The 27,931-nt window shown below is 39.2% G+C and overlaps 1 protein-coding gene across 9 annotated transcripts in view; it reads left to right on the top strand.

The window, feature by feature from the left end:
• Positions 1-27,931, top strand: part of RBMS3 (RNA binding motif single stranded interacting protein 3) — a 718,223-nt gene that overhangs the window by 643,413 nt on the left and 46,879 nt on the right. For all 9 annotated transcript variants that reach the window (XM_065830560.2, XM_071804926.1, XM_071804927.1 and 6 more), the window contains 2 exons: positions 3,426-3,522; positions 6,178-6,228. In XM_065830560.2, the coding sequence (XP_065686632.1) occupies positions 3,426-3,522; positions 6,178-6,228 (148 nt within the window). The remainder of the gene's footprint in view (positions 1-3,425; positions 3,523-6,177; positions 6,229-27,931) is intronic.

Raw genomic sequence — 27,931 nt, 5'->3', positions numbered from 1 at the left:
CCTTTTCAGGAACATCGAGGAAAATCTTTTTGCCTCCTAGTTATGAGCTTTCCCTGTGGTTATGGACTCTGGGTGTGCTGAAAAGTTCTATTTTCGATACAAGGGCAATGTCCCTTTTGCCTCATCCCAGCCACCTGCCTTTCTATGCTGTTGCTTCTAGCAAAGCAACTGCAGCTGAGGAACAGGGACACTGGCTCACACCTGCAAAAAACAGAACAGGCCAATATAAGGATACAAACTGCATTTGTGGAAAATGCAGCTGAGCCGTCTGGAGAGCTCTTCTCAGAACCCACAGGTCAATCACCACAAAGATTCCATCTCTCAAAGTACTGTACTATATACTGTACATTTTAATGCCAGGAAACATGGGGGCATAATTGAACAATGTATCTAAAATTAGTCAAAGCCAGTATAGTTCATATCTCTTTCCTCTCCTCTTTCTGATGTACATATTCTGATGAGTGAGAATCCTGTGTTCCCTTGGACTTACAACATGCATCTTCCACCTCATTTCACTTCTGCTTGAGCCTAAATTAAAAAGAAAAAAAAAAAAAAAGGAAAACTGAAGATCAAATACAGCAAAGTCAGCAGCTGCAGATCTTGTTGTCATGCTGTAGTCTTTACACTAGGACTCATTTATTATGTCCCCAGCATGTCACTTGTACCAATTACATATTAGGATATTAGCTTGTTTGTATATAAAGGGAATTTGGGGAGATGCCTCTGTGTCCCATGGGTGAGAGCATGTTGAGCCCTCTCTGTGAGGAAGCCCTGTGGGGCAGTGCATGGATTCACAACTGTGGCAGGTTGAGCATCCTACACCTGGGGAGGGTCTCCACTTGAGTCTGTCCCCAGCAAGGACACCTCTGTCCTCATCACACCACGGAACTTCACGCGTGGCAGAGACATCCATGTCCTTTTTTCTGATCCCTTTGGGCACAGGTGACGCTGTGCAGGAAGACAAGCCTACGTCTCTGGGTATAAGGGATTCCTGTTTGCAAAATGTTTGACCTACAGCTTGTCACAGTGACTCAGATTGTTAAACTTGATTTATTATTATTAAAATTGAAATATATTAACTGGATTTTCTCACATTTTCATTTGCTGTGTCAGGTTTCCTTCTTTTCTCTTCTTTGATGCTCTGATTCATGCATTTTCACAATATAGCTGAGTATCCTGATAGTATGTTTTATTTGATGCTTATTTGAGAGCATTCCAAACTGTGACAGATAAATGGTATTGGCAGGTGTGTTGGAAGGGTTGTATTTTTCACATTACCAGAGTGTATATTCTACAAGCTTATGTACTATTCAGATAACTGCATCTCTAAGCTGAAACTGAAATGGTTAGCTGTCTGTCAAGTTCTTGGCTTAGCACACATTTTCTGTAAATTTGGTCGCATTTACTGGGATTTATTGGAGTTTATTCCAAAGAGTCAGCACTACTTTCAAATGGAAAATTGTTTGTCCCCTGCACTCATCTTTGTCCGAGCAGTTCATACACAGTATGAGTGCATTATCAGTGCCTGGTTGATAGGCAGAATAAGAACAGAATGCACAAAAATGTGTTGTTTTCTCAAAAGAGGTTTGTTTTTATGCTGTCCTTCAGTTCAAGTGGTTTATATGTATTTTTATTATAAATTTTACCTATAGAGTGAACTCTGTCAGTCTGCCATTGACTGTTTTCATTTGCCACGCACAGCATTTCTTAGTTCATCCACTTAGCAACAGCATAGCCAAAGTGATTTCTGGTTAACCTTAGTCCGGAAGAACACTCCTGTAACAGGACTTTGATAGCATATGCATCATGCAAATGCCGTAGATGAACTCAGCTAGTGCTGTAAAAATCCTTTTCCCCCAAATGTTCTATGAACTTAATCTTTGATACAAGCAGTGGGATTCAAATGCCTCTAAATTCTCATAATAGGATATAGACAAAATTGGGCAAAGGCACAGTTTTATAATAGTCTCTGTGCGAGCATTGTAAGGGCAGATAAATGTTCCTAAAATAGCAATATATTTCTATTAAATAAAAAAAATCACTCAGACGCCACCTGCTGCTTTTGGCATTTTGAAATCTTGTTTGGAATAGAGAGAACAAATGATTGCTTCTCTGTCTCCCTCTCCCCTCCTAACTTTGAATGTTTCCACCCAACCTGCAATGTGGCAGCCTGTTTTTCCGAGGCAATTGGTTGGATGAAATCAGTGGTTATTTGAGCCTGCATCCAGAATGAATGCATCTAGTCTGAACTAGACTGATTAGTGCTAAATGCGGGATGCCAGGGCGATCAGGAAATAGAGCACTTGTTTAAACACAAGTAATGATTTTTTTTGGTTTGTTTTGCGTGGCTCTCATGGAAAGCTGCTGTTGATTGCCTCAGCGTGGGGAGGGAAAAAAAAAAAAAAGGAAGAAATGACAGGGAGTGTAATCCACTTCACTGTTACAGAGAGAGCATATGTGCCAAATCTTCTGTTACTCCTGAGATTGTTGCACACTATGTATCAGACAAGAGAACACTGCACAGGAGTGTTTCTCTCTCTCAGAATCCAAAATATCAGCATTTTGACAGCTGCAAGACCATAAACATTCTCTTTTTTTTTTTTTTAAGGAATCGTATTTTTCTGGCTTACGGTTAAAACTGAAAAAAGGAGAAATGCAAAAACATTTATGAGCAAACACATATTAAGTACTTACATGATCCACTAGTAGCAATATTTTCCAAGTCATAATTTTATCAATAATCATTAACCCACAGGGAAGGAGAAGGAATATGACATTTATTACCATCCAGCAAAAGATGGTGCAACTTTTGTTCATAGCATGCAACAGTGGAAATAAAAACAACTAAATCTGAGATTTTCAGTGCTGCCTAGGGCATTTAGAGGCATAATTTGTGATACATTTCACCAGAAGGTGTTTTTTTTTTCTTTCTGCCTAGATGAATATGAAAATTTCAGCCAGAGCTTTTGTAGCCATCCCTTATAAAATAATTCAGGCATGTATATGGAATGTGCTATTCTCAGCACTGAAGCATTAAGATTGGAAAAGAAAACAGTACCGCATGTAAAAATGAAATCAGTAATATTGTCTTCGATATTGCATAAGAAATTTCCTTTCCCTAGCTAGCGCCCTGGAAAATCAGCTGTCTTTGCATTTCAGATAATTACTTCTTGTATTGTGAAGTTCTATATTTGTGCTAGTTGAAGTGAAAAAAATACGCTTTGTGTAAATATTCCTCCTCCTTTCCATTTTCGAGATCTGTTCAGTGGAGCCATCACATCTTCTTTATTGTGATTTTGGAAATAGATGGACATAATTACCTGTATAGACGCTTTTTGTCATTGCCCAGGAGGCGGTGAGTTAGTTAGTCAGAGCCTAGCAGTCAAAAGGTTCAAAAAAATCTCGCTTTTGTTCTTTGTTTGCAGATTTTATTCCTCACCGTACAGTATTCCAACAAACCGCATGATTCCACAGACATCAATCACACCATTCATTGCTGCTTCCCCTGTCTCTACATATCAGGTACGTCAGATTTGCACTTGTCTACTGTGTTTCCCAGTTAATTATGTTTTGGATGTGGATGAAGGCAGAGCAAATACCACAGAAAATTGTGTGAGTGCTTGCACTCTTGAGTCACATTTTTAACAAAAGGCTTTCTAGTAGTATTCAGGTATCATTTGGTGTAGAGTTTCAAGTGTTTCCTGTGGTGTTTACACTAGCAATGAAAGTCAACTTTTTTTTAATGTTTTAATCAGCTTCTCCAGTAAACAGCTTTTTGCTTCATTTCCGGTTGACAACAGCAGAATCTTATCATTCTTACTGGAATGTTTTGTCATTTTGGCTCCCCTTCATTAGCCAAAAGTTTTATTAAGTGCACTTTTTTATAATTTATGTTGACTACATCATATTTTGACCTTTTGACCTCAGCTGTATTTCCTCCAGGAACAGCATCCTCTAAAAGTGCTCATTTTTATCCAGTAATCCCTGACAAAGCAAGTTGGTTGAGGACAACTGTCCTCATATCCTTCTTTAGTCTCCCACACGTTTTGTCGTTCAGAATTTCTCTTTTCAGCCTGTCCCTCACTGATCTCCACTGGGAAATTATTGCCATGCTCTGGCTTTCAGACATGGAAGTCAAAATTGGGTTGTATAGTTTTATTATTAGCTGTTCTCTGGGAACATATCACTTGACTCTGCAGCTGGCCATTGGCTATACATTTTCCCATTTAAATTATTTCTGTCCTATAGCATCAGTGCGCTTCCAATTCCAAGTTCTACCTGAGATAAACTACCCAAACTTGCAAAGCTGCATGGTGGGTTGTTCTTAATGTTAGGGGTTTTTTTGTTTGGGTTTTTTTTGAGACTACTGCTTACGGTTATGGTTATGCTTATGGTTAATTCTGAGAGGCTGTGCTTACACGTACTGTGCTTTAAACTTGATCTGCAAAGATAAATTATTCTTGTAATTTATTAATTTTTTTTTTTTACTTTTGTGTTATTTCGTTTTAGATGGCTGTGTAACACTTGCTAAACAAGTTTGTTTGGTGAAATAAATTCAGTAAATGGCAACACCAAAGAAATGTCAGTGCCAGAGACATAGAAATGCAGCTTACATGTGCTTTTCTCAGTAGCAAAGCTGGCTTAAGAAACTTGTACCTCCTCCCTCTTTCTCAGGCCACTGAATTCAGACCACTCAGCTACTTATTCCTATCACTGCTCCACAGTTGCTCACTTCTGCCATCATGGCTTGAATCATTGCATCGGTTTGTGGATAGATGCATTCACACCAAAAATATTGGGGTCTGGTGCTTGTTTTGGTTTGGTTTGGTTCGGTTCGACTGGTTGGTTGGTTTTTTCTACCCATATCATTCTCTATAGATAGTTTGCAGTATAAGCCCTGAGACATTTGCCCTGACACAGAGGAGGAACTGCAAGGGTGGAAGCAATGAGCAGCAGCAAACTGTGGCAGCTGTGATGTATTTTAACTAGGGGAGATTCGCAATAGACAAAATTTCTGGTAGAAGTGTGTTTACATGTATGTGATAGGTTTGGTTCTAAAGATGTTTCACAGAACTTGCTTTTCAACAATAAGTCTACTCTGGTAAACTTCAGCATGTTTTGAGGCACACAGTTATAGACTTATTTCTCACCACTTGCTTCATGAACAAATTCACAGGGCATCTGCAGACTTGGGACCTTGTAGTTTTCTCCTAGTCATCCCTGCTGGTGCTCTGTCTGAGATGCCACATGACCATCTCTGTGAGGCTGGAGATAACTCGTGAGGTGCACATGGATGCCTGTAGCACAGTGGTATCTTTATGTAGTTCCTGTGTTTTGTGGTGCCCAGACACATGCAAAAGGACAGAGGGTTAAGCAGTTCTTGGGGTTGAGTCTGAGTTGTGGAAGCATGTGGGCTATTCGTGCTTAGCAAAAGAGGGTGTTACGACCACCACAAACACACAAGAACTTTGTAATGCATTTAAATGTTAATAAAATAGGTATATCTATGGAATCTGTTACATGTCAGTTATAACGCAGAACAACAAAGAAGGACTTAGGGGAGACATATAGAGTTCTGGTGGGAATGGACCCCATGCTGTGCAAGGTAAGAGCTGATCCTGGTGGGCAGGGACATCTTAAGCCAGCTTTGCCATAGAAGCTTTCAATTAGAATAAGCTTCAAAAACTCTGAATTAGATCTTCAGTTCTTACTGAAAATGGAATAAATCATTCTGGGATCTCTGAAAATGTTATACAGATGTAAATGTTCATACAGATACTTTTGAAAATAAACTTTGAACATTTTATGTCTCCTCCACTATTGGTTGGGTGACATGTTCGTGATTATACTGATAGATGAAAGCAAACAATACAAATGAAAAAACAGGACAACATGGAATATTGAAGGTTGCTTTATGAGACAAAACTGTGTGGATCATGGAAGTGGTGCAATCACTCAGATTTCTGTCGTCGGTAGAAAACATTATTGAATGAGATTTGAAAGCTTTTTCCTTTGTCAATAAATTTCTGAAGCATAAATGAATTGTGGATTGAGTTAAATGACTTAAGTCTTTTGCCAAAATTAGCTCTGTAGTTGTAATAGAAATAATATTTTCATGTAAATCTTGAAGTTCTGTTTTAAATTTTTCTGTGCTAATTAAAAGTATTCGATATGCAGGTCCAGAGTACTTCATGGATGCCTCATCCGCCATATGTTATGCAACCAACAGTAAGTGGATACTTGCTTATATCCGACTAAAAGTGTAGCCCCCCTCTGCTTGTCAACCCCGTTAAAGTCCTAGGTCATACAAAACCAGCCAACTGCTCCCTTTGACAAGAGCCCTCTGATATGAAGATTTTGCTGCTTATGGACCAGGAGCGGGGAGGATGGGTGATATGTTATCTAATTGCATTGATTGTAAGAGAATAACAAGTCCTAAAGTGTTGCTTCTGAAGCTTGCTTCAGGGACTGAAAGATAACTGCATTCCTGTGTACTTTGAGTTGCCAGGATCAACACACTAGCCCTTCCTTATATGCTTATCCATCAAAAAAGTCCTTTGTAGTTGTATATACTTTAAAGGATCCTCAATGACTCAGTAATTTATTTCAAGTACTGGAAAAGGGTAAAGCACAACTGTCTTACAGAGTCTCTGCCAAATCTGAATCTGCTTTATGATTTGACCAATCAGCTCTTTGTTTTCCGTGAGCGAATTCTCATCTTCCATTATTTTCTAACTACTACTTAAAGCTACATTCCACTTCTACCAACACGCATTAGAAGCAGTGCAGGTGATTTCTTTATTTACCTCATAGAAATGTTTAATGCACTTCACCTAAACATTAGAAATAGACCAGAAGGAAACAACATACTGAATCCCACTATGTACAAATTACTCTCTTACCTTTGATCAGTTTCTCAGGTATGGATCCACTTAATGGGATCATTAATCAAAATTCAAACACGTACTCCACATAAGCATCAATACATTGATTTTTATGAGGAGGGTAAAATGAAAATGAAGGTGTGTTGTCCCTAAAACAGGGTTCTTTACCTGGTGTGCATGCAACTGAGATAAATTCTGCACACAGAGACAACATATTGGTTTTATTACAAGTCGATGCTAGATCAAACTAGCATACCAGCAATTCAAAAGTCTCAGTCATTTATACAAAAACTTATTCCTATACACATGCCTTCAGGACAACCCTGTAGGGCTGATTGGTTACAATATTTGCATACAAGTTATATAACATTATTCTTACTACGCACACTCAGTAATTAGGGGTCCTCTCCTGGAGTTGGTATCCTTCAACGAGGAGGTGGGTTTTTTGATTAAAATGATATTATAATGAGCAAAATTTACTTTAGGTTAAGCATGTCCACAAAATTTGGCAATAATCACTGGGTACTCAATCAACTGTCAGTCACCTGTCCATGGTTGAATTCTCAATTCTGGAATAGTTTTTGTTCTACAATTGAAAGTTAATTCCTGCTAGACATCTCATCTCTTATTAGTCTAATATTTAAACTTTCTAGTAGGCCTCATGGCCAGGTCTTTTGGCCTATCTAACAACAGGCGTATAGTTTAGAATTGTTTGTTATTCACATCTGTGTTCAAGTATTTTGACTTCATACTACAGTAACCTGTAGTGAGAGTTAGCTATACAACAACATGGATATAATTACACTACATCCCCATTTAATAGCACAGGACTCTCATGCTGATTCGAAGGCCCCTTCTACATCCCTCAACTCTTTGAGGACAAGTTCTTCAGTTTTCTCACACTGGGCGATGACCATAGTGTGGGAGTGACTGTGTTCTGGAAGCCCAATTCCCACCATTGCGATGCTGCACCTCTCTAGAATGGGTGGAAGTTTCCATCTCATTGGAGAAGTGCTACTGCTGTGCTTCTTGTAGGGAGACAAGTGATATCAAACTAACTCACAGTTAAAATCAATCCTGTATTCTCATATTTGGATTTAATTGCAGATCACAAGAAATCTTAGATGTGCATATGTGATGAGTTATCAGACTTGCTGAAGCAAGAGTCTCTGCTCCTTGCAGAAAGACTTCCTCTCTAAAAGGAAAACCTAAGCATTTTAACAATACCATTTTTTGTGTATATCTGTGTTTGAGTTTTATTTGACAGTGTTCAGCAAAACATTTTTGTGCAGTACTAGAAGAGGTATTTTTGGTGTGGTAATTGGATGTATTTACCCTTTGGTAAAAGGCTGTAAAGCGAAAAATAACTTTTATAGTGAGTGGCTCCCTCAATACGCTGAGTTAAATTTGCATTCGCTGCCAGCCAGACAGTTGTGTCAATGAAAGGATGTGTGCTCATGGGTGGAAAAGCAGAGGAACAGAGTATAAGTGGTACAACATTTCAGTTCCAGTGTCATTGCCATTGTGAGTTACCTCCATGTGTTGTCTGTAGCCATTCCAGTCTCTTCACTGAAAGATTTTTCCCACGAGTTTCCCAAGATTATGTTTTTAAATAAATGGACACGAGGCATTTAGTACTGGAGAAGTATAAAAGCGAAAAGGCAGAACTACCATTCCCCAGGTTTCATTCAGAGATGAATTCTTTATTAGAAATGTCTGACAAGTTGTCAGAGAATTACTACACAAAGGACTCAAGAGGCATCAGAATTAATGACCTGTTTTGAAAGAAAATAAAGAATCTGTGTCTATTGTAAGTTTGCTGTAGTTTCAGGCCTAACTATAGACTCTATTCTAGGCACCTCCATAGCTTTAAAAAAAATGAAGGAAAGATTCCAATAAAGTTGGCTGTATTTAAGACACGAGTCTTACTATCTCTGTGAGCTTATGAAACTGGGAACTTTCTAATTTGATTAGTTTTTGTTTCTTCTTGTAACTTAGTTTGCCATGTTATTATCTAAATTGCCACTGCTTTACTTCATAATATTTTATGAGATGATTGATTGTGGTATGTGATGTCCCACTGGAAACCAGCGCAGATAAATATTACATTCCCCTTGCCCCAGGAAGGAGAATATTTTGTTAAGCCTCTATTATACTTTGTGAGCAGGGATGAACTCTTACAGAAAGCACAGTTTGAATTGCTCAAATGCTGATGGTTAATTCTTTGTTTTGATTATAAGTATCCCCTAAATCACGTTACTGGATGATTAGCTTTTCATTTCCGACAAAGTCCTACTTGATATTTATGTATAATTTAACACACGTTGTGTCCCTTATGACCGAAAAATAGGCAGGACCGTGCTGTAGAGGAGACAAAGGAGGTTTTTCATTCAGCATGCTGTGCACGGCCAGGACAGTTTTGGGAGGGGAGAGCTGTGCAGCACGGCGCTACCACCCTGTGCCTGCCTCTGCTCCGCCTGCCCAGCTCATCTCCTTTGCCCCCTGCCTGCCATGTGCTGTCTTCAGTGATAGCCCTTGCAGTAGCTTGGCATGCCAGAGATGTTGCTCCTTGATTTCCCTTTACATACTGATTTCAGCCACATTTTCCTGATGTGTGCACGGGTGCATTCTGTATGCATTTACTTGGTTGATTAAAAAAACCCCACTGTATTGAAAGGTATCTCCAATTCCTTCAGTAGCCTTTAGACTACAACCAGATAACCCTCTGACCCTAGTAGGCAGCAATAACACATATATTAACTGGAAAATATTTGCATATAATGCTTTCTGTTGCTCAGTGTTGTTTGTTTTCTTACTTTCGGAATCTCCTTAAAAGCAAATAACAGCGAAAATGACATTCTGTGAGAAAAAAACAGTCAGAATTTTTTTTTTCCTAATGAAGGAAAGTCAGATGGGCAGTCAAGGACTCTGCAGGTATATCATAATTTACTCATGATTTTCCCTGTCACTTTTAACCTCGGTGTCATAGGTTGATGCCAACGAGCAACTGCAAATACAATTTTAAAAGGGTTTGTATTTTTTATTATCAGTGATTTTTGCTGGCCTTATACTAAGAGCCATGGAAAATTGCTATCAAATAGGTTGAGGTAGCATTGCAATTTCAGAATAAATAGTCTTAAAATATTCTTCTACTGGTATAGTAGGGTCACACATTAAAACCTCCCACATCTTTGTGGTTGCACAGCCTTCAGGGTTTTGGAAAACAAGTTTGAACATGATGAAAAATTCACCTTGAGGCTCATGTGTGAGTCAGACACTTCTGAGAAATGTACCCTTTGTAAATGGAGCCTTCAACACTTTTTGGCCATATTGACTGCACTGTATCCGAGTAAGAATGCCTCAAATTTGCGAGTTTTGTTCCTTTGCCCTGGTCCCTCTCACTAGTTGTACTAGAAGACAAGCTCCAGAAGAGTTATAGCAGTGTGGGTTTGGACTTATATTGACATAACGTTTAATGCACTGATGGCAGTATGGGCTCCATTCAGTTAACTGTAGTTTTCGAAGTACAGTGCTTGCTCATCCCTACTTGAAACAAGTCTTCTATTTCATTACTGCCTCATGGTAAGGGTAGATGGATAGTGATGACAGAATCAAAACATAAATGGGATAAGAGTTATTCTAGGGATTTATAACATTTGCCATATTAGTGTGTTTTTCCTGTAGCCCCTGAAGGCTGTCTAATGGTTCAGGGAAAACTTTGAAAAACATGTTGTTTAAAGTCAACTCGCATATGGATAATCTTCATTTTTATTAATGATGACAGTTGTGTAAAATTTTTTTGATTCAGTGTTTATTACAAATAATATATGTACTCTTCCTCTCTAATGGCAGTTTTTAAATTCTTTTTTTTAGTGAACTAACAGAAATACTCTATGTGCACATGTATGTGCACACTGGTTTTACCCTCTTTTTACCCTATTTTAAGTTGCAAGTAAAACCGTGTGGCTGTAAGTAATCCATGTGTATGCACAAATAGATGTTCTTGTCAGTCTGGAAGAGTTTCTGCATAATAGCTGCAGGAGGAATATGCCAGTGGCAGCATGAAGGGTGCAAGCAGCGCAGCATATGGAAAAACCTGCTATTGATCATGATAAAGTGCTTTGCAGAGGACTTATCTTCTGGATGTTTCTCAAGCCCTTATAGCCCTTTTAGAAAGGTCAATGTCTTAACAAATGCCTTTATTATTTTTTTCTGTCTTTCTTCCTGTGGCCCGTGGCTGAATGGAATCTGTCTGTCTTTAAAAGCAACAACAAAAATGTTTCTTATTTCATGAGAAGTGTAAAACCTCTGCTTTGGTGAGAAGCGAGGCTGAGTAAGGACTCCAGATTCTTGCCTTTTGATTGTCATGCATGAATGTAGCATAAAAAGTACAAACTGTCCAACTGAAATATATCAGTTTTCATTTTCTCACTAGCAGCTCTGTTGTTTTGGATAATGCCCAAAATACCACAGCAGTTTCAGTGTTTTGATTCCTCCACTCCTGAACAAAGAAGTTCCTTGTGCTCTGTTCAGTGTTCCTCTCCCAAAACGCCTTTCTCTGCGTCTTGATTGTTGCTCTACCTTTTTAGCAAATAGAGCCAGGACTCCATCTTGCATTTGCCTGGTCGAGTGCAAGGGAACAAGGTTTGTCCTCTGCAGACAGTTGAGTCCTGTCTCCAAGATGAAATGTGAGAGTTTGGCTGGCTGGTATGAAAAGTAAACAGGAAATAATCCTTAGAAATTGGAATCTCCAGCTAGTCTTTTAACTTTTAGCGATGTGTTTTTAAGAGATCCTTTGAACATGAACTTACTTGAACTTTTAAGGCTAAAGAGTTTAGAGGTTGAAATAACTAACCAAATACCAATGCCAAAGTTCTGCTGAACAATTTTAATTCCAGTGTTTCCCGAGGCAGAAAATCAAGGACTGCCAATTCTATAACTCTGATAATCAAGACAGTAATTGGCAATGTTCCTTTGGGACAGGCAGGCTTGCATGAGGTCATTTCTGCCTGCCTCTCACCCAGCACCCACTGTAGATACCAGTTGTCTCGGTACTACTAAATTGGTTATTTCAGCCTCAGCTGAGCACACACTTACCAACCCTCTTTAGTGTCAGGTGCTGTCATGTTAAGGAGAGTACCTGGGACAGAAGAGCTCAACCAACTCACACCTCTAAAGGGAAATAGGTGTGAGCAATTCACCCAAATTATATTCCATACTCAAGTGTAGGGGTTTGTACATTTGATTATACAGCTCTTCTGGAATTGTATCAAAGTATTGCTGTAGTCATTTGTTCTGCTGTTGTAGAAATTAATAAGAAACAATATGAATGGCAGAAAGAGACATACATATCCAAGTTAGATTTACAACCTCTTCAGACACTTTGCTAGAGTCCCCTAGTGAAACTGGACATTTTTTGTGATGTCAGTAAGACACAGCACATATGGATTCATTTAGAAAACATGGCTGGGAGAACCACAAGCATTTCCAGTAGACAAACTCTTGCATATGAGGAACTTGTGCTTTGCTGTCTTATCCTGAAAAGGCTTAACAGTTCTAGTAAAATTCTCTCTTCTTTCAAATATTCTACAGATCGTATGAATACTAAATGGGTAAACCATCAGTCTAAGATTTTTCTAAAATACGTTTACATTAGTGGAAAAAACATATTTTGTGTATTTTATACAAATCTATAAAGTAAATGGAAAATGTATTTGGAAAAGGAGGAGGCCGACACTAAATTTGAAAGGTACCCCAGAGACTCTGAAGCCAGGAAATTCTGGTTGAAGTTATGGAATATTGATTTATTTTTAACAGAAGAGATGCAACCTTTATCATCAGCCTTCATTGTCAAGAAAAATCTTAACACAACAGCTGTTTAAAAGCAGTAAGTTTTATCAAAGGGAGCTGGTTTTTTTAAGAGATAGTTATTAATCAATAGACATTAGAGTACCTTCTGTGGAAGAATGTAGTGCATTTTAAAAAAAAATCAATCTCTAATTTCGTACAAAGCCTGCAGTCTGTTTTAACTTTTCCAACTTCACGTACATCAACTGAGACTGAAAATCACTAGTATTTTATTTATTTCATCTAATATATGTAACATTTCTGGTTGCATGTAGATTTGCGTTTACATCAAGTTTTAAATTTACACCAAGTCAAAAACCTGAACACAGACTGTACAGTTCATATATCGTGTTTGCCATTTTGACCAAAAATTCCTCATTTGTTTAGCACTGGTCAAGTCAGTTATTGTCCAGGTCGTAGATTAATAAGCAGGCAGAATGTGATGGGATCAGGAGAGAGCGATGGACTGTGCAAGCACATGGCATTAATTATAGGCCAAGAGTTGGATTAATGAGTATGCAGAAAGTAATGGGCTCAGCAAAGTGGTGAATTAGGTAAACATGTGATATAAATTTGTCAGATGACTTCTCAGTTTAGCTCACCATCAAATATTTTTGCCCTATGTATTGCATTATGGTTACACATGCATATGTGTGCTGTGAACTAGAGAGGCATGGGATGCATATATATTACAATCTTCTCAAATTTATCCTCCGTCCTGGACCATCTCTTATTTTTTGCCTGGTAATGATGTCCATCGTCTTGCAATTGATGATAATATTATCCAGCATCTGCAGTAAGACCTCTGCTACGCTGGCTTAAATAAGATGATATGCAGGTATTAAGCGGGACACAAGCCCTCTTGCAACACAGCTGGTGGTATAGGACAATTGCCGAACGTGCAAGTCCTGGGAGTGTGGAAAGGAAAGGCAACAATTCTCATCTGCCACAGGCAGCAAAAAGCTTTGAATAATCTCTGTGCTCTGGGAGCACAGAGGTTTCACACTAGTTGGTGACAAGGCTGGGAATGATCTACTGTGGGTGCCTGCTGCACACAGCGGGGGGTCCCTTTCCCATGACAGAGCTGTGGTTCTTGTTTCTGTAGTGCAGTTAAGGATAGAGGTTGTTGCTGCAGGACAGTTCTCCAGCGGAAAGGGACCTGGATCTCCTTTCGGCTTCCCAAACTGCATCCCTGCACTGCGGAAAATCAGTGTTTCTGTTACAGTTGAGGCACTAGGCCTTTTTGGAGAAGGGAACAACCCTGTGTACCCAGAAGAGTGGTATGGAGGAGCAGCAGTGTTACACAACTAGAGTGATCATGGGGCAGCACTGTAACTGTAATGACCCCAAAATAAGAGTTATAAAGACTGGCACAGCCTGCCAAAAGTGTAAATGTGAATTCCTGCTAGTGAAGGATCAAGTCAGGTTTTATGCTATTGATAAAATATTCTTTTATATACAACTGAGGAGGGAAGGTACATGTAAGAATCAAGGTGTAAACTGTGGAGTTAATTATTGTATTACTATTTTTAAAAATATGGTTTTCATACCGATTTTTGTTGCAGAGGATTCAACTGTTACTGGAAGAAAATTCCAAATGGAAGTCATGCATACTTGTTCAGCTATAAATGTAAAATATAGCTATATTCAACGTTGTTCAAGCTCCTTTTTGACCCGAGCTTGCCTTTCCTTGCACTGGTTTCAGAGGATGCGCATAGACTTAGAGCACTTAGTGACAGATACTTTTTCTTCTGCCACTGATCTGTTGTGTGACCTTGGAGAAGACATCTTTCTTCTAAGCCTCAGTTTCCCATTTGTCTTTTTTTTTTTTTTTTTTTTTTAATCTCATCTGTTTTGATTATAAAACTGTCAACACTAAATAGCTTTCACTAGATGTTCGTGAAAAGTCTGGTGGAACAATGGCCTATCTTGACGGATGCCTCTAAACACAGCCTCACAATGATACTATTAATGTTTAGGATTTTCCTGTTAAATATTAAAATAAGCCCATCCTAGCTACAAGGAGAAATGCTGGATCTGATTTTTACCAGCATAAGTCAAGAGTTAACTTTGGTTAAGAAAATTGAATTACATAGGTGTGAAACCGAATGAGAAGAAAATCACGGTCGCAGCAATAAATTGAAGAAGGAGATTCTGGCACCTTCCTAATCCTTAGAACAAAAGCAGTTCCGTAAATTACCATTAAGTTATGCAAGTGTATTCAAGGACCAATTTACATAAGTAGGGGAGACTAGCTAATCTATATATTACTTGTGATTACATCATGATTTGTCTCGTGCAGGAGTTGTGTAAAAATTATAATAATGTAGTCTAAGGACTTAGTGACCAGTTTATAAGACTCAGGATTCCTGCTGCATCCAGAAACCATGCTATATAATCCCTTCCAAAACCTGATTAAGTAGTTTGACTTTTTGCCTCTTGCTAATCCCGTCAGGAAGCTTGATTCAGAACACCTTTGCTCTGAGGCTTAGTACTGTATTTTTAATTTCCAACCTAAAGGTACTCCTAGTCACTTTACATCCATCTGTTCTTGGTCAAACATTCACCCCTACTTTTAGTAACTCTAACCCCTTCTGGATGTTCACCGTAATAACTTATAGACAAAAATCTTACCTGCATCTTCATTTTCTATGCTATCTATACTATGTCAACATCACAATGCCTTTTGAATAACACTGGGATTTTGTACCTCTGGATGCCACAATGACCCTTTTGTGGATCTGTTCCACTTTGAATTCATTTTTCTGGGCCAGCTAATGCTCAGAGTATTCCCACCTTTTCTACAATAGCATTAATACTTCCTTCTCTTTGCTGAGAGTACTTCACTGCGTTGTAAAATAACACCTTTTTTTCCCCTTGTGCATATGACCTTGGTAATGCAGTCATCTTATAATTCACTGATATACCTAGGTTTTTCTCCTTCTTCCCGGTTTCCAGCAATTGCTCCTCTGTGTTAAAGGAAACCTCATATTAGCCATAATTGTCTTAATGAATTTGCACCTTGCTCAGTTTAATGCAGTCCTTCTTATATGATATTTCAGTCTGCCACTTTACTGACATTGCCTCAAAACTTTGTAATTTCCCCAAATCTTGCTATTCAAGGGCATTATTAAAAACATGGAGATTTTAGTGACCCTCCCACTGAAGCGGCATAACTTGTCTTTCACCACAACCTATTGTCTTTTTGTCTTTAGTTAATTCTTTATCATCCCCAAAATTTAGTAATTTCTGGTGTAGCACTGCCCGAAATACATTATTGACCTTGAGAGAGCTTAGATCTGCTGCATGTCCTTTGTCTAGAAAGTAGGTAATTTTATTTAAAAAATGAGGTTATCTAGCTTTATCTTTGCTTTATCTGTGTTCTGTCTTCATTAACATCCTTTAGTGCTGGCCACTGAACCTGTCCTTATGTGTGTCAGCTCTCCCATTGCTCTGCAGCAGAGATGATCCAGTACTGGGTCCTCTTTTCATTTGCATCCACACTAGGAGTTCAGTGGCTTCTCTGGGTTTTTCATCTCCTTTGACTGTATTCATTGCTTTGCCTGAAGTCTCCTTCTTCAAAAAGCTGCCTCCGCTGTCTGATGGCTCATGTGGAATAGCAAGACAGTGTCCTTATTCTGTTTGGGCTACTTGTGAGGTGCCTTTAATGTGTACCCCATCCTCACTGCCTGGGGAGCCCAGCTCTGGGTTCTGTCCTTGTTTTTCATTTATCTATATGAGAAACCTTTTGTTAATATTTGTATATCATTTGCAAAGTCTCAGATAGACTTTTAGCAAATCTTGCTTCTTGCCCTCTAGATGTAGCGCTTTTTTTTGTCCTTTTTTTGTTTCTTTTCCCTTCTGTGTTCATTTCTGATATACTTATTGAGGTGTCTGAGTAAGTAGCTGACTAATTAACACCTCCTCGACTGTAACTGATGAAGCATCTTAATAACATAATTATTTTAAAATTATTTTTGCAGACATGGTGTGAACAGGTTTTTTTTTATATTAATGTATAAATGTACACTGTGATTTGACAACCTGGAAATTAGAAACATCCAAGATATCATAAGTAATAGCTTATTATTGAATGTAGTCAAGTCTACCAATGTTTGCCATTCATTTTTTACTCTACTAGATAAAATGCTTTCTTTTCAGTTCAAATGTCTTTATAAAGAATGTTATATTGACCTAGCTTTGCAGTACAGAGGCAAATCTAGGTCAAATTGTGTATCTTCCCTAGACTGACTTCTGTCCTGCTGAAGTGGAGTGATTGCTTAATTACAGTTTTTAGCTTGTAACATCGTGGCCTTGTTTTGCTCTCAGGCTGGTGTAAATTAGGAATGAAGCCATTCTAAGTCCATGTATTCAGCAGCGTGAATAACTTCTTGTTATGAATCAGTGGTATCTGCGACATTGTTGAGAGCATGGTTTTAACCTCTTTCTTAATGATTGCAAAAACAAATAGTGAAATATAATAGTATAAACATAGAACATTCTTTGACTGTTTCATAGTGGATTGATGAAGAATGAGTTGTGTAACACAGTAACAGATGAACAGAGTCTGAAGAATTTTTAAGAAGTGCAGAGTTGTCATTTAGTGTAACCACTGAATGATTATTTTTTGAACTACCTGCCAAAGAGAGATGCACTTCCAGCAGGATAGGCTTTCTTATCAAATGGTCTGTTGTTTAAAGGAAAGTGGAAATTAGGGATAGAAATTTTGCTTCTTCCAGCTGTGGTTTAAACGCAATTTGTTATTTCTTATTACTGACTACAGCTTGGAGCACACCTAGTTAAAAGATGTCTGCTGAGCATCCTTCCCACTCCATGCCTTTTAAATAAGTTACCTGGGAGGTTTTGTAAAGGCACTGCAGGCCAGGTTGTCCAGGAGAGCCTCTGTCTCTAACATCCATCCCGAATCCCAAGTGCAACCTTTCACCGCTGTGCTTTTCAGAGCAAACAGTTGAGTGGAGGTTACCTTTACACACCACACACCAGACATACAACCCAAAGCAGGAAGAAAACTGGGTTTCTTGTTATCAAATGTCTACTTCTGCCTCCTAAAAAGCTGTATAACTGAGAGAGAAAAAACATGTGCAGAGTCCTCATCCAGGGCTCAGTCCAGAATAACTTGGATGATTTCTTCAGCTCCAAGCTGAGGGTCATGGGGTTGACACCCCGCTACTCATCTCCATGGTGGGACAAGAGGGTTGTGTATGACTCACAGAGCAGACAACCAGCTTTCAAACAGCCTTTGTACTTTTCCAGTACAGCAATCTGTAAACCATTATGCACTTTCTCTTTGCCCAATCCACACAGGATGTGAGTCTGTGTCAGCTCTCAGCTTGATAGACTTCCTCTTCAGTGTGATCAATAAGAAAACCTCCTGCTTGCAGCTTTGGAAATTACTAGTCTATCGCCTACCTCTAGCCAAGAAGGTGGGTGTCACATTTGCGGATGTCCCACATCCGACGGGGTTGAGGCTAGAGGCATGTTTTCTGTTGGCAGGTGGGGGGAGAGACCTGCCATTGTAAAGCTGGTCCGTCCACACTGCTGCAACTGCTCCTGGCTCACCCTGGTTTCCAGTGGGCCAGGAGCACCAGCAGTGTTTTGGGAGAAGCATGGTTGTACGCACTACATCACTGACACTTCTTCCTGCTGGCAGGGCATGTCATTTCTGTGGAAAGGAGAGAATTGCTCTAAGTGTGCTTATTTTAAATGAGGATGAAGTGTTTGATGCAATGAGTGTTTCCTGGTGCCTGTCACAGGTCTTCCTTCAGGGAGAGGAGGGGGTGGACATTTGTCAGGAACAGTTTGAGTGTTTCTGATAGACAGGCAGGTGCAGCGCTGTTTCTCCCTGATTTGTGGCTGTGGAAGTAGCAAAGCTGTATTAGCTCCCTCGCTAACTCCCACTCCAAGTTCAGCAAGTAAAGCCACTCATCACGACAGCTGAAGCTGCAACAGGCTGCATCTTCTCCTGGGAATAGCACAGGAGAAACAAGAATATGAAGGGAAAGACTTGTGCAATTCCCCCCTGTTTTCATACTACCTTCTATAGACCATAATATGCAGTTCACACCTTCAGCCTCCACTTGATATCCAATTTTATAAGATTTCAGCCTAAATCTTCATAGGTGTTCAACACCTTGGGCACGTTGACTTTAACAGGAGGTGACCTTCGAGCCAATTTTAAGCAGTGGCTTAGGGCAGGGTGATGGGGAGTGAAAATGATCTTGAAAAGGTACTCTTGGTGCTGTTGCTGCTACCAAGAGAGAATTCAGGCTCAGTGCTCAGATTTGAACTCACAACAGGAAACCTACACTCAGTCCATGCTGCTGTTCATGTTACAGGCAGGTGTGACTTTCCTGGAGTAGGTCCCAGACCCTCCATACTAGTTTTGCCTCCACTTTCCAAGGTAGTAAACCCTGACCATTTATCCTTCGGTGACAAAGTTCAGCTTTGGCTAGAACACCAAGAAACATTTTGCTCTGGGCTTTGTACATCGCTGGATAGTAGCCACAGATGTTTCCACAGGGATAATATAAATAGATTGATATATACAACTGGCATCCATTCAGAAAAAAAAAAAAATATTGGAGGTGTATTTGCTGTAAGCCAGCTGAGCTCATTGTAAAGATTTTGCAATAGAACTTGAGAAGTTTAGGTTACCATAATCTAAGAGAACTTCCTCACATGGGCACTGGATGTTCAGCTGTGTTGATTTGTCGTTCTTCCTGGAGTTTTATATGCCATTCAAATCTGTCTTCCCATTAAAAATCAATGGTACGGCTCATGGCTTTAAGTGTGAGCTATGGTGACAAGTCATGATTTGTTTGTGATGTTATCTGCTTCCTCCCAAATATGCCAATGTGCTTGAATCCTCTCTGAGCCTCTTTTCATCGTTTTGTTTAACAGATAAGTAAAGGAGTAAGTAGGAGCATGCCATGAGTGCTGTTGTGTCAAATGAAGTATGAGACTGTACCTTGCTCTTTCCTTTCACCTTTTTGTCCAAGCTGGGACAACATGTAACTGGGTATTATACCATCTTTATTCTTCTTCTCACAGAAGAAAAGGCTATGTTAACACTTTTGTGCTAGTTAAATTCTTGTGGATAAAGACAAGTGATGGAACTCTTTGAAGTTAATAATTCCAATATCCAGTATAAGTTCTAGGCACGTCACAGGCATCACTTTTGGATGTTATGTGTTCTAAAGGACAATAGTTTTGCTCAAATGTGGTAGTTTCCCTCTGAGAAGTATTTTCTCTATTTCACAGAATGCTATCTATCATTATGACATGCTCCAAAGTGGGAGCCCAAGCCAAGCAACAGCAGAATTATCAGAGGGTTAGAGTGTGTGGTAGACAAGAACTTAGAAGTCCTGAAAAGGTCTTCTGACAGGCACCCATTTTTACCCTAAATCTCATCTGTTAATTAGTCACTGTGAAGTCAGTGCACACTAATGTGAAAATGTTTAACTTCGCTGTGAGTCCGTTTTGCCAACCTCTGACTTAGGGATGATGGTAAATGTCATGAGCTGCAGTGAGCTGTTCTGGCTTCTGTGGTGATCTGCTTAGACCTTGAAGCAGCTGACCTGTAGGGATACCCAAATAGCAAGCTTATCGCGAGTATACCTGATCAGAAATGAAAAGATGAGTCATCATCTCTAAAATATGGGACAGCTGCCAGCAAATTTTAACATTTTCTCTGCAGAGTTAAGGGACTTGGAATGCAACTTTCTAAAAGCAATGAATCAGTTCTGATGATTGATATAAGACTCTAATTCTCCTGAAAGTTTTCAAAGGCTTCCAAAATGTTTCTGAAATATTCCAGTAATTGGTGTTGTACAGTATTAAAAATCCTGCCTAGCTGTCTAATTAAATACAGTCATAGTTGCTTCTCAAAACCAAAATTAACTACTTGGTTTGACATATTGTGAGCCCTCTTATACAGGTGGATAATTCAAGCTCCACAAGGAGTTTTGGTCACCTAGTTTCTCAGTTCAGTGGATCTGCAATTGAATAATTTCCTCTTAATGGGTGACTTGACTAAGTGGTTTGAAAGTAATTAACAAACCCAGTGGATCTGATATTGAAGTGTCTGATCAGCATCTTATCAGGAACTACTTATTTCCTGTGGGAAACTGCAATCAACTTCTCAACAAATTCAGAAGGCAACTTGTTGCACCTTCTTCTAAGGAAGCTAATCAAGGAATGGTTATACCATCCCAGGCATGTTTTGACTTGTGATGAAGTGCTCCCAGCTGATTTTAAAGGCATTTTCAGAAAGTCTATTCTTTATTAGTATTGGATGTTTTATTTGGTCACTCTCAAGAAAGTAGTAATTGACTTCTTACAGACGCAGACTATTTTTTATCCACTGATACATTTTAATCTTGGCGCACAGCTGTTAATGGGATATTCTTCCACTCCAGAGCAATTCAGATTGATTTTGTTTCTACTTTAGAAATATATTACGGTAGACCCACAGTGTATAAAAGTGCCCAGTGTGTTGAGATGAACTAGCCTCACGGTATATGCAGCTCCTAATGGGAGCTCAGTACATTCAGAGAAGAAGTGGTGATTGATTGCCTGGTGCTCAGGCTAATTGATATGGCATTGAGTTAGGCAGAAGCTCTCCGCTCCATCAAAATCACACATGACATTGCTCCAGCGACTCTTAATATTGACTGGGTAGTTCATACGATAAAAGCAGCATGTTTTGGAGGAGATTTCCAGAGCTGAGTGAATCGTCCTCCAGCATCAGTTACATTCTTTCCAGAAAGGCTTCCTGCCTGGAGTAGCATTACTCCTCCGCTGGAAATTTTTTAAAAGGATGTTCTCAGGTCTGTTTATTTTTTATGGGCTTGGATGCGGTCACTGAGATCCTGTGAGATCAGAAGAATGGAATGGAAGTGGCCGCAGATGACACTTGAGCTATTTCCACAGCTGGATGCACACCAGCCAGAGTAGGCGGTCCTCTGCAGATGAATTAGTTCGTTGAAGTACATGATACAAAACATCTGTTACAATGAGAACAAACAAAAACAATGTGCCTTTGAAGACTGCGATTTGTTGGGAGCTGCTTGCAAGGGTGCTGAATGAGGCAGTTGTCAGCAAGGCAACATTTTCAGGCTTGCCCTTGTGTGAACTAAAGCAAAACTACACAGTAAAAATATCTAAATTCAATCAAGCAAAAAGCCTGCTTTTCCCAAATTTTGTTACTCTGATTCCTGATACAGCAATGGGGAGGGAAAGAGCCCTTGTTTATCAAATGTTTTTTATATCCTAAACCACTTCTAATACAATGGTATTATTCCAACTGAGTGACTGTAAAAACTTAGAAGCTACACTGGTACAATAACTGTTATTCTGTCAGTCGTTCCCTACACTGCTTTATTACCAGCTGTCTCAAAGTGCAATAGACGTTTTTCATTGTCACTGCCACCTGATAACAAATAAAACCTTTGAAATGGGTTTGCTCCGAGGAGTAGCTCACAGCTCCTAGCCAGAAGTAGACCTTTCACGTCACCTTAATGAGCAGAAGTGATCCAAATGTTTCTACCCCATTTTACTCTTACGAGGCAGTTACTTTTGGCTGCCCTTGGATTTTTTTCTCACTGTTGAGCTGATGAGGAAGTAGGAATACCGGATATTTCTGGAGTAAACAAACACGCTATGTGTATAAAGACTGAAGGCAGATCAATCAAAGCCAGATGTTTATTGGTTGTTACAGTACGGTATTGTTCTTGTAGAGGGTTTAAACAAAATACAATTCCCCTAACACAGTATTTTAGCCATGGTAAGGATGAATTAGATGCAGGTATATACCAAAGCACCAGTTCATCTTTTTTCTTTGTTGTTTTTGTTTGTTTGTTTGTTTTTAAAGTGAACATACTAACTAGAACACAGATTTAATAGATGACAACCGTATCCTATCTGCATCGTAGGAAAAGGCTGCACTACCGAAGCACTACCACTGCTCTGTGTGTGCACATAAGGTAGACAACAGTAGTAAAAGAAATAGAAATTCATCCTTTAGATCAAGTAGGCAGTAGGGTAATGTGATTTTGGACCTGGAGATCCTTTAGTTCTTTTGCTGCTGATGACCTGCTGTGTCTGCACAAGGCAGCTACATTTTTTTTTAAAGGCTCAACAAATGAAGCAGGAGATCCTGTGGGTCTCAGGGTGTCAGATGGGCCATCGGGAGAGGGCATCTTTCCTGACTCTGCATCTGTGATCCAGTAGTGGGTGTCAGGAAAGGTGAGAAGCTGCTGAGGAAGCAAAGTTAAACAAGATTCTTGTTTAGTTCAATTGATTCTAGTTTATGGTTTCCTGATGAGCAAGTTTACTGATTGTATACGTAGTCATAGTTTATTATAGCTGTACAAGACAATTATGTTAATCTTACTTTTATTTCCTAATATTCTTTGATCTCATACACATCAAAGATGTAAAATTTTCGTCTTGTTGATAATTAGCTAGAAAGCAAATATGTTGTCTGTCAGTACAGAGGATACAAAGGAAAGAAATTGTCCTGGGGGAGTCTAGATGCTAGTCTAATTTTTTTTTTCTCCTCATCAGATTTTTATTTCCCTTTCATCAGTTGCCTCAGCCATTAAATAAATGTACTGGAAGTAAACTTTGCCATTGTGAAATTCATTCAGCTTTTTAAACCACCTAGTCACTCAGTATGGTTCCTCAATTGGGGAAGAACAGTTCGGTACATCAAACAAAAATGTACATCAATGTTTCCCAAACTTGCAACAACCCCTTGTGGTCTGTATTGACAAAGGTTTCATGCTTGCTTGCTGTTAGTTTTAAGCAGATCAGGGCTAATGCTCTGCACAGTTCTGATTTGATTCACCCATTATAGTCCAAAGGCTTTGATTCCTGACTTGTGATTAGTGTTGCGGTCAAGAACAGCAAATGAGTATATGCTAAATTATTTGGCTATGCAGTTGCTCTTCAAAGCTGTCTTTCTGGAAAGAGAAAATACAGAAGGATTATTATACAATTTCTACAGCAAATCTCTGCATCAGTACTTCATGCCTACAGCTGCTGGATTTATACATTGCAATTTATTTTGGGGATTGACCCCTCCCCCCACTTTTGTTCATGAATTGCAAAAAGATCATTATCTTCATAAATTTGTTTACTGTCCAAAACTTCTGTATGAATAATTTATGGCAACATTTCAGCCTAAGGATTGTTCTCAGTGCGCATAACAAGTATTTATTAGATGGTTTCATACTGGAAGTTGTTATTAGACTTGCTGCCTTCCTTTTCCCAGGTTGGTTGTCCTTATCTTTATTAATTACTTCAGCTTCTAGACAAGATGATTGTCTTGTCATAAAATAAAGTTTTGTTTCTTGATTAAACAAGTCTGCGGGCAGACATAGGCTACCTGTATGGCAAGTAGTGCTGAACAGAAAAATAACACAAAATTCAAAATTCGGTTGTTGAAAAAAAAAGTAAATCATTGAATTAATTGAATTACAGTCTGAATCTGCAAACAAGAGCAAAATCATCTCTGCTTGGGATAATTAATTAATGACAATCTGCCTGTGGTATAAAAGTCTATTGGATACCTGCATAGTAATGTACAGTTTGATGTCTGTCTCTGAGGATTAAAACAATGTGAAATCCTGGTAGCATTCAAGTTGGTGACAAAACCCTAATTGATTTCAGTGGGGCCACAATCTCAGGCCAAATTTTTCGAATTCTCTGAACTAAGTCCTGTATGTTTACTGAGATTGCTGTATTATGGAGGTTTTAACCATTGAAATTGCAAACAGCTTCCGCTAAAAATTTGTCCTCATCTAGTTCTGATTCTATGCTTCAAGCTTGTGCGTTTCTGCGTTACTTCCCTGCATTTATAATCATTTGCAGTGACACAGGGCTGAAACATCACAAAACAGGGTCTTTCATGTTGCTGTAGTTCCTCGATAGTAGAAATAGTACCAGAAAATACCACAAGAAATACTAGCAGAAAACCATTTCATGTACTTTTCAGTCCCACAAATGGTTTTTCTGTGTGCCTGGAAAAGCCACTGCGGAACAGAAATAGGGCTGCCAAGAGCCCGGTCTCTACTGGAGTTTATTGGAACATCTGTTGTTAGTTATGTTGTGCCTTTTGATGTCAAAGACAAAACAAGGGTTTGTTTGGTTTGGGGAGGAAGACGGTTCACATGGAATGAAGATTCACAAGCATGCAGTGCACAGAGTCCAGCCCTTGAGTCCCCGTCACTCTGGAATTAATTAGATCTCTCTTTTTTCTATCCACACAGCTCTCAAGAAAAGATGGGAGTCTTACCTATTTGCTTATCATCTCATTCTTATTTATCTTCCTTTGGCTGTTTCTTGTTTCCTTTTCCTCTGAGGCTACCCTTTGCCTCTGGCTAGGACTGACAAGACTATTACATATATAGTACTCTGTGAATAATGAAATCTGGCTTTGTGGGCAGGATCAAATAATAACTCTGAAACTTGTCTTGAAGTGAAAATGTGCAGAGGGAGAGGGTAGTGACATGGAAAAAGTTGTGAAAATGTTGTTTTGACTCCACTCCAGGAGAGAATTTAGGGAGTGGGGAGAGGGTGAGAAGAAGAACAAAGACAAAATATCTGTAGTCTTTCTGTTTTCATTTTTGGGTTATTGAACTAATTTTAAGGTTTTTTTCCCCTTCAAATTTAGATAAATTCTGAAGTGACATGTCATTTTGAAAAATGGTGGAAACATTGCATTTTGACAGGTCCAATTTTTTCATTCTTTTGGTCACAATTATGTGCCAAGTGTGACCTGAATTCACAGGGTGTCTTATTCTCCCTCAAAGTGTTTCTTCCAAATAGTTTACTGTTCCTCTCAGTGATATATGTATACCATCCAGCTGGCTTTTTTTCTGTTTTTTTTTTCCCCTAGCTTATACTGTGGTTTATTCCTCCAAAGCGTAGAGATCTTCTTGCCTTCATATATTAATAAAAGGCATCTCCCTAAACTCATGACAGACTCAGCTGCCCAGTCTGTACCGCCCAGAAGGCTGATCATCCGATTTGGGTCGAAGACTTTGGTACATTCACCGCAGTAGCAGACTACCAACTTATTCTTCCCTGCCCACAGAGCAAGGTGCTTTACATTGTCTGAGAAATTTTCACAGCAGTACCTGGTAGCAGGCGGTTTCTAGTTGGCTGCCTTGTAACCTGAAGAATTGCCTTTGATTGGGTAAGAGTACAGTTTAGAAAAAGACCTTGACACTTCCTGGACTGCTCTGTCTTGGCTCATCCATAGGACCTCTGAAGTTAGTGTTGACCACAATGGTAGCTTGATCTCTAGATGCCGAAGAAAATAAAGCAGACATACAGATTTTTTTCCCCAGGGAAAACTGAGCACCTCTATAATAGTCAAATAACTGAAAGATATTCAGGATAGCAGCTCAGAGAAACATTTTTTACTTCAGCCTAAAATTCTGCTAATCAGGCTGCGGAGAGGACACAAAACTGTAAAGGAGTAAAGAATATCTTTGCTGTATGTCAGGATCTAACTGCTGTGCATTGCCATGGGCTTGTACACAGTGACTGCTAGGAGATGGTGGTACACCAAAAAGCTGTAATAAATCAAAGTTTTTCATAGTAATTACTGCAGCGTGTATGGATAAATGTGAACCAGAGAGTCTTACCTCATTTATTCTAATAAATCCATTCACATTACAAAACTGAAGCAGCAAATCTGGACTTCATTTGCCCACATTACTTTGGCTACTTTTTTGGCTGCTTTGGTTTATGACAAAACACTGTACTAGAGCAGGCAGCCTGATCCTGAGAAATGCAGAACTTTCTGCATTCATCTGCTTATGCAAATATTGACTGCTGTTTTGAGGTAGGTTGAAATTGGTTAAAATTTGATGTAAATAGCAAGAGGTTACAAGCTATCAGCATAAAGAGAGGTAATGCTGAAGTATTTGGTTATTTCAGGCACTACTGTAACTGGGGAGCTGAAAAAGTACTTTGTCATCTGCTTTGTGCCTTCATTTAACCAGTATCATCAGAATTCCTCTGAAACTGGTAGTATGGTGGGATGGATGTGGTCCATTCACTAATGTGGAAAAGCAGCTCTTTCAGGATCAGTCTTTGTGGTTAACAACTTTTTGATAAAATAGGGTTCCCTGCAAAGATGTGGTAGCGATAGGCTCGTGTAGACCCTCTGTAGACCCGGCAGCATGCAGGGCAGTGACCATTCAAACCTTTCCCCTCCGTGCTGTTGCTACTCTTTATCTTGGAGCTATCCTGCAGGGATGCAGCTCTGGGGATGCATCCCCCCACCTCTTTCAATCCTTGGGACATCACCAGTTACAGTAATGTTGTTTTGTGAGAGTTTCTCTGTGGGTAGCTGCTGCCTGGACATAACTGAACAGCTGTAGCCTGATAATGACTTTCAGTCCCAGCAATGACCGAACCCAGTGACCCAGCATTGAGACTCCCTATTCTATTACCAGTCCTCTGAGCCACTCTGTTCCCCCCATGTACTTTCAACATATTTAACATGTTACAGCTGTGCTCACTCCTATACAATAGTTAAAAGGGCTGCCAGCATTTCCAGTATGAACTCATATTTTAAGGATAATAATTCAGCTGTAAAAATGTACTCCAGGCTGAAATTTTATAAGGAAGATCTCAGCCCAAAAGTGACTTTATCTGGACAAAAAAAAAAGGGAAAATATATCAATTTAGTCATTCTTAATTAGTACAGATATATTTAAAGAAAATAAATAATCCTTGCTGGATCAAATTTTTTTTTTTTCTTTTTAGCTTAACATTAGCCAAAACCTACACTTTTTTAACTTTTCACATCTACTTTTTAGACTTGCTGGTCTACTTGCACAATAAAGTTTTACACACAAGGGTCAATTTTAAAGTGTTTTTCCTCAATATTTTCATCTTCTTTTGAAAGACAGTGCAGTATGGAGTGAAGTAGACAAGCTAGCTGTTTTCTATTATTTACTTCAAATCTACTCATCATGAATCAAAAGGTAAAATGTTCCCTTTTCTTGATTAATTTGGACTGGATTGTGTGATCAAAACCACCTGTCCTCTTCGGGCCTCTAATGGTGATGACCGGACTGTACCTCAATCTGAACACTCATGAGACTTGGGGAGGTTCAGATGTAGATCCCAGACCCATCCCAGAACACTGATAACAGACC

This window comes from Patagioenas fasciata, chromosome 2, assembly GCF_037038585.1.
Source record: "Patagioenas fasciata isolate bPatFas1 chromosome 2, bPatFas1.hap1, whole genome shotgun sequence".
In the NCBI taxonomy this organism is placed as follows: domain Eukaryota; kingdom Metazoa; phylum Chordata; class Aves; order Columbiformes; family Columbidae; genus Patagioenas; species Patagioenas fasciata.
The sequence above is the reverse complement of the archived record's forward strand: the minus strand, read 5'-3'. Positions and strand labels throughout refer to the sequence as shown.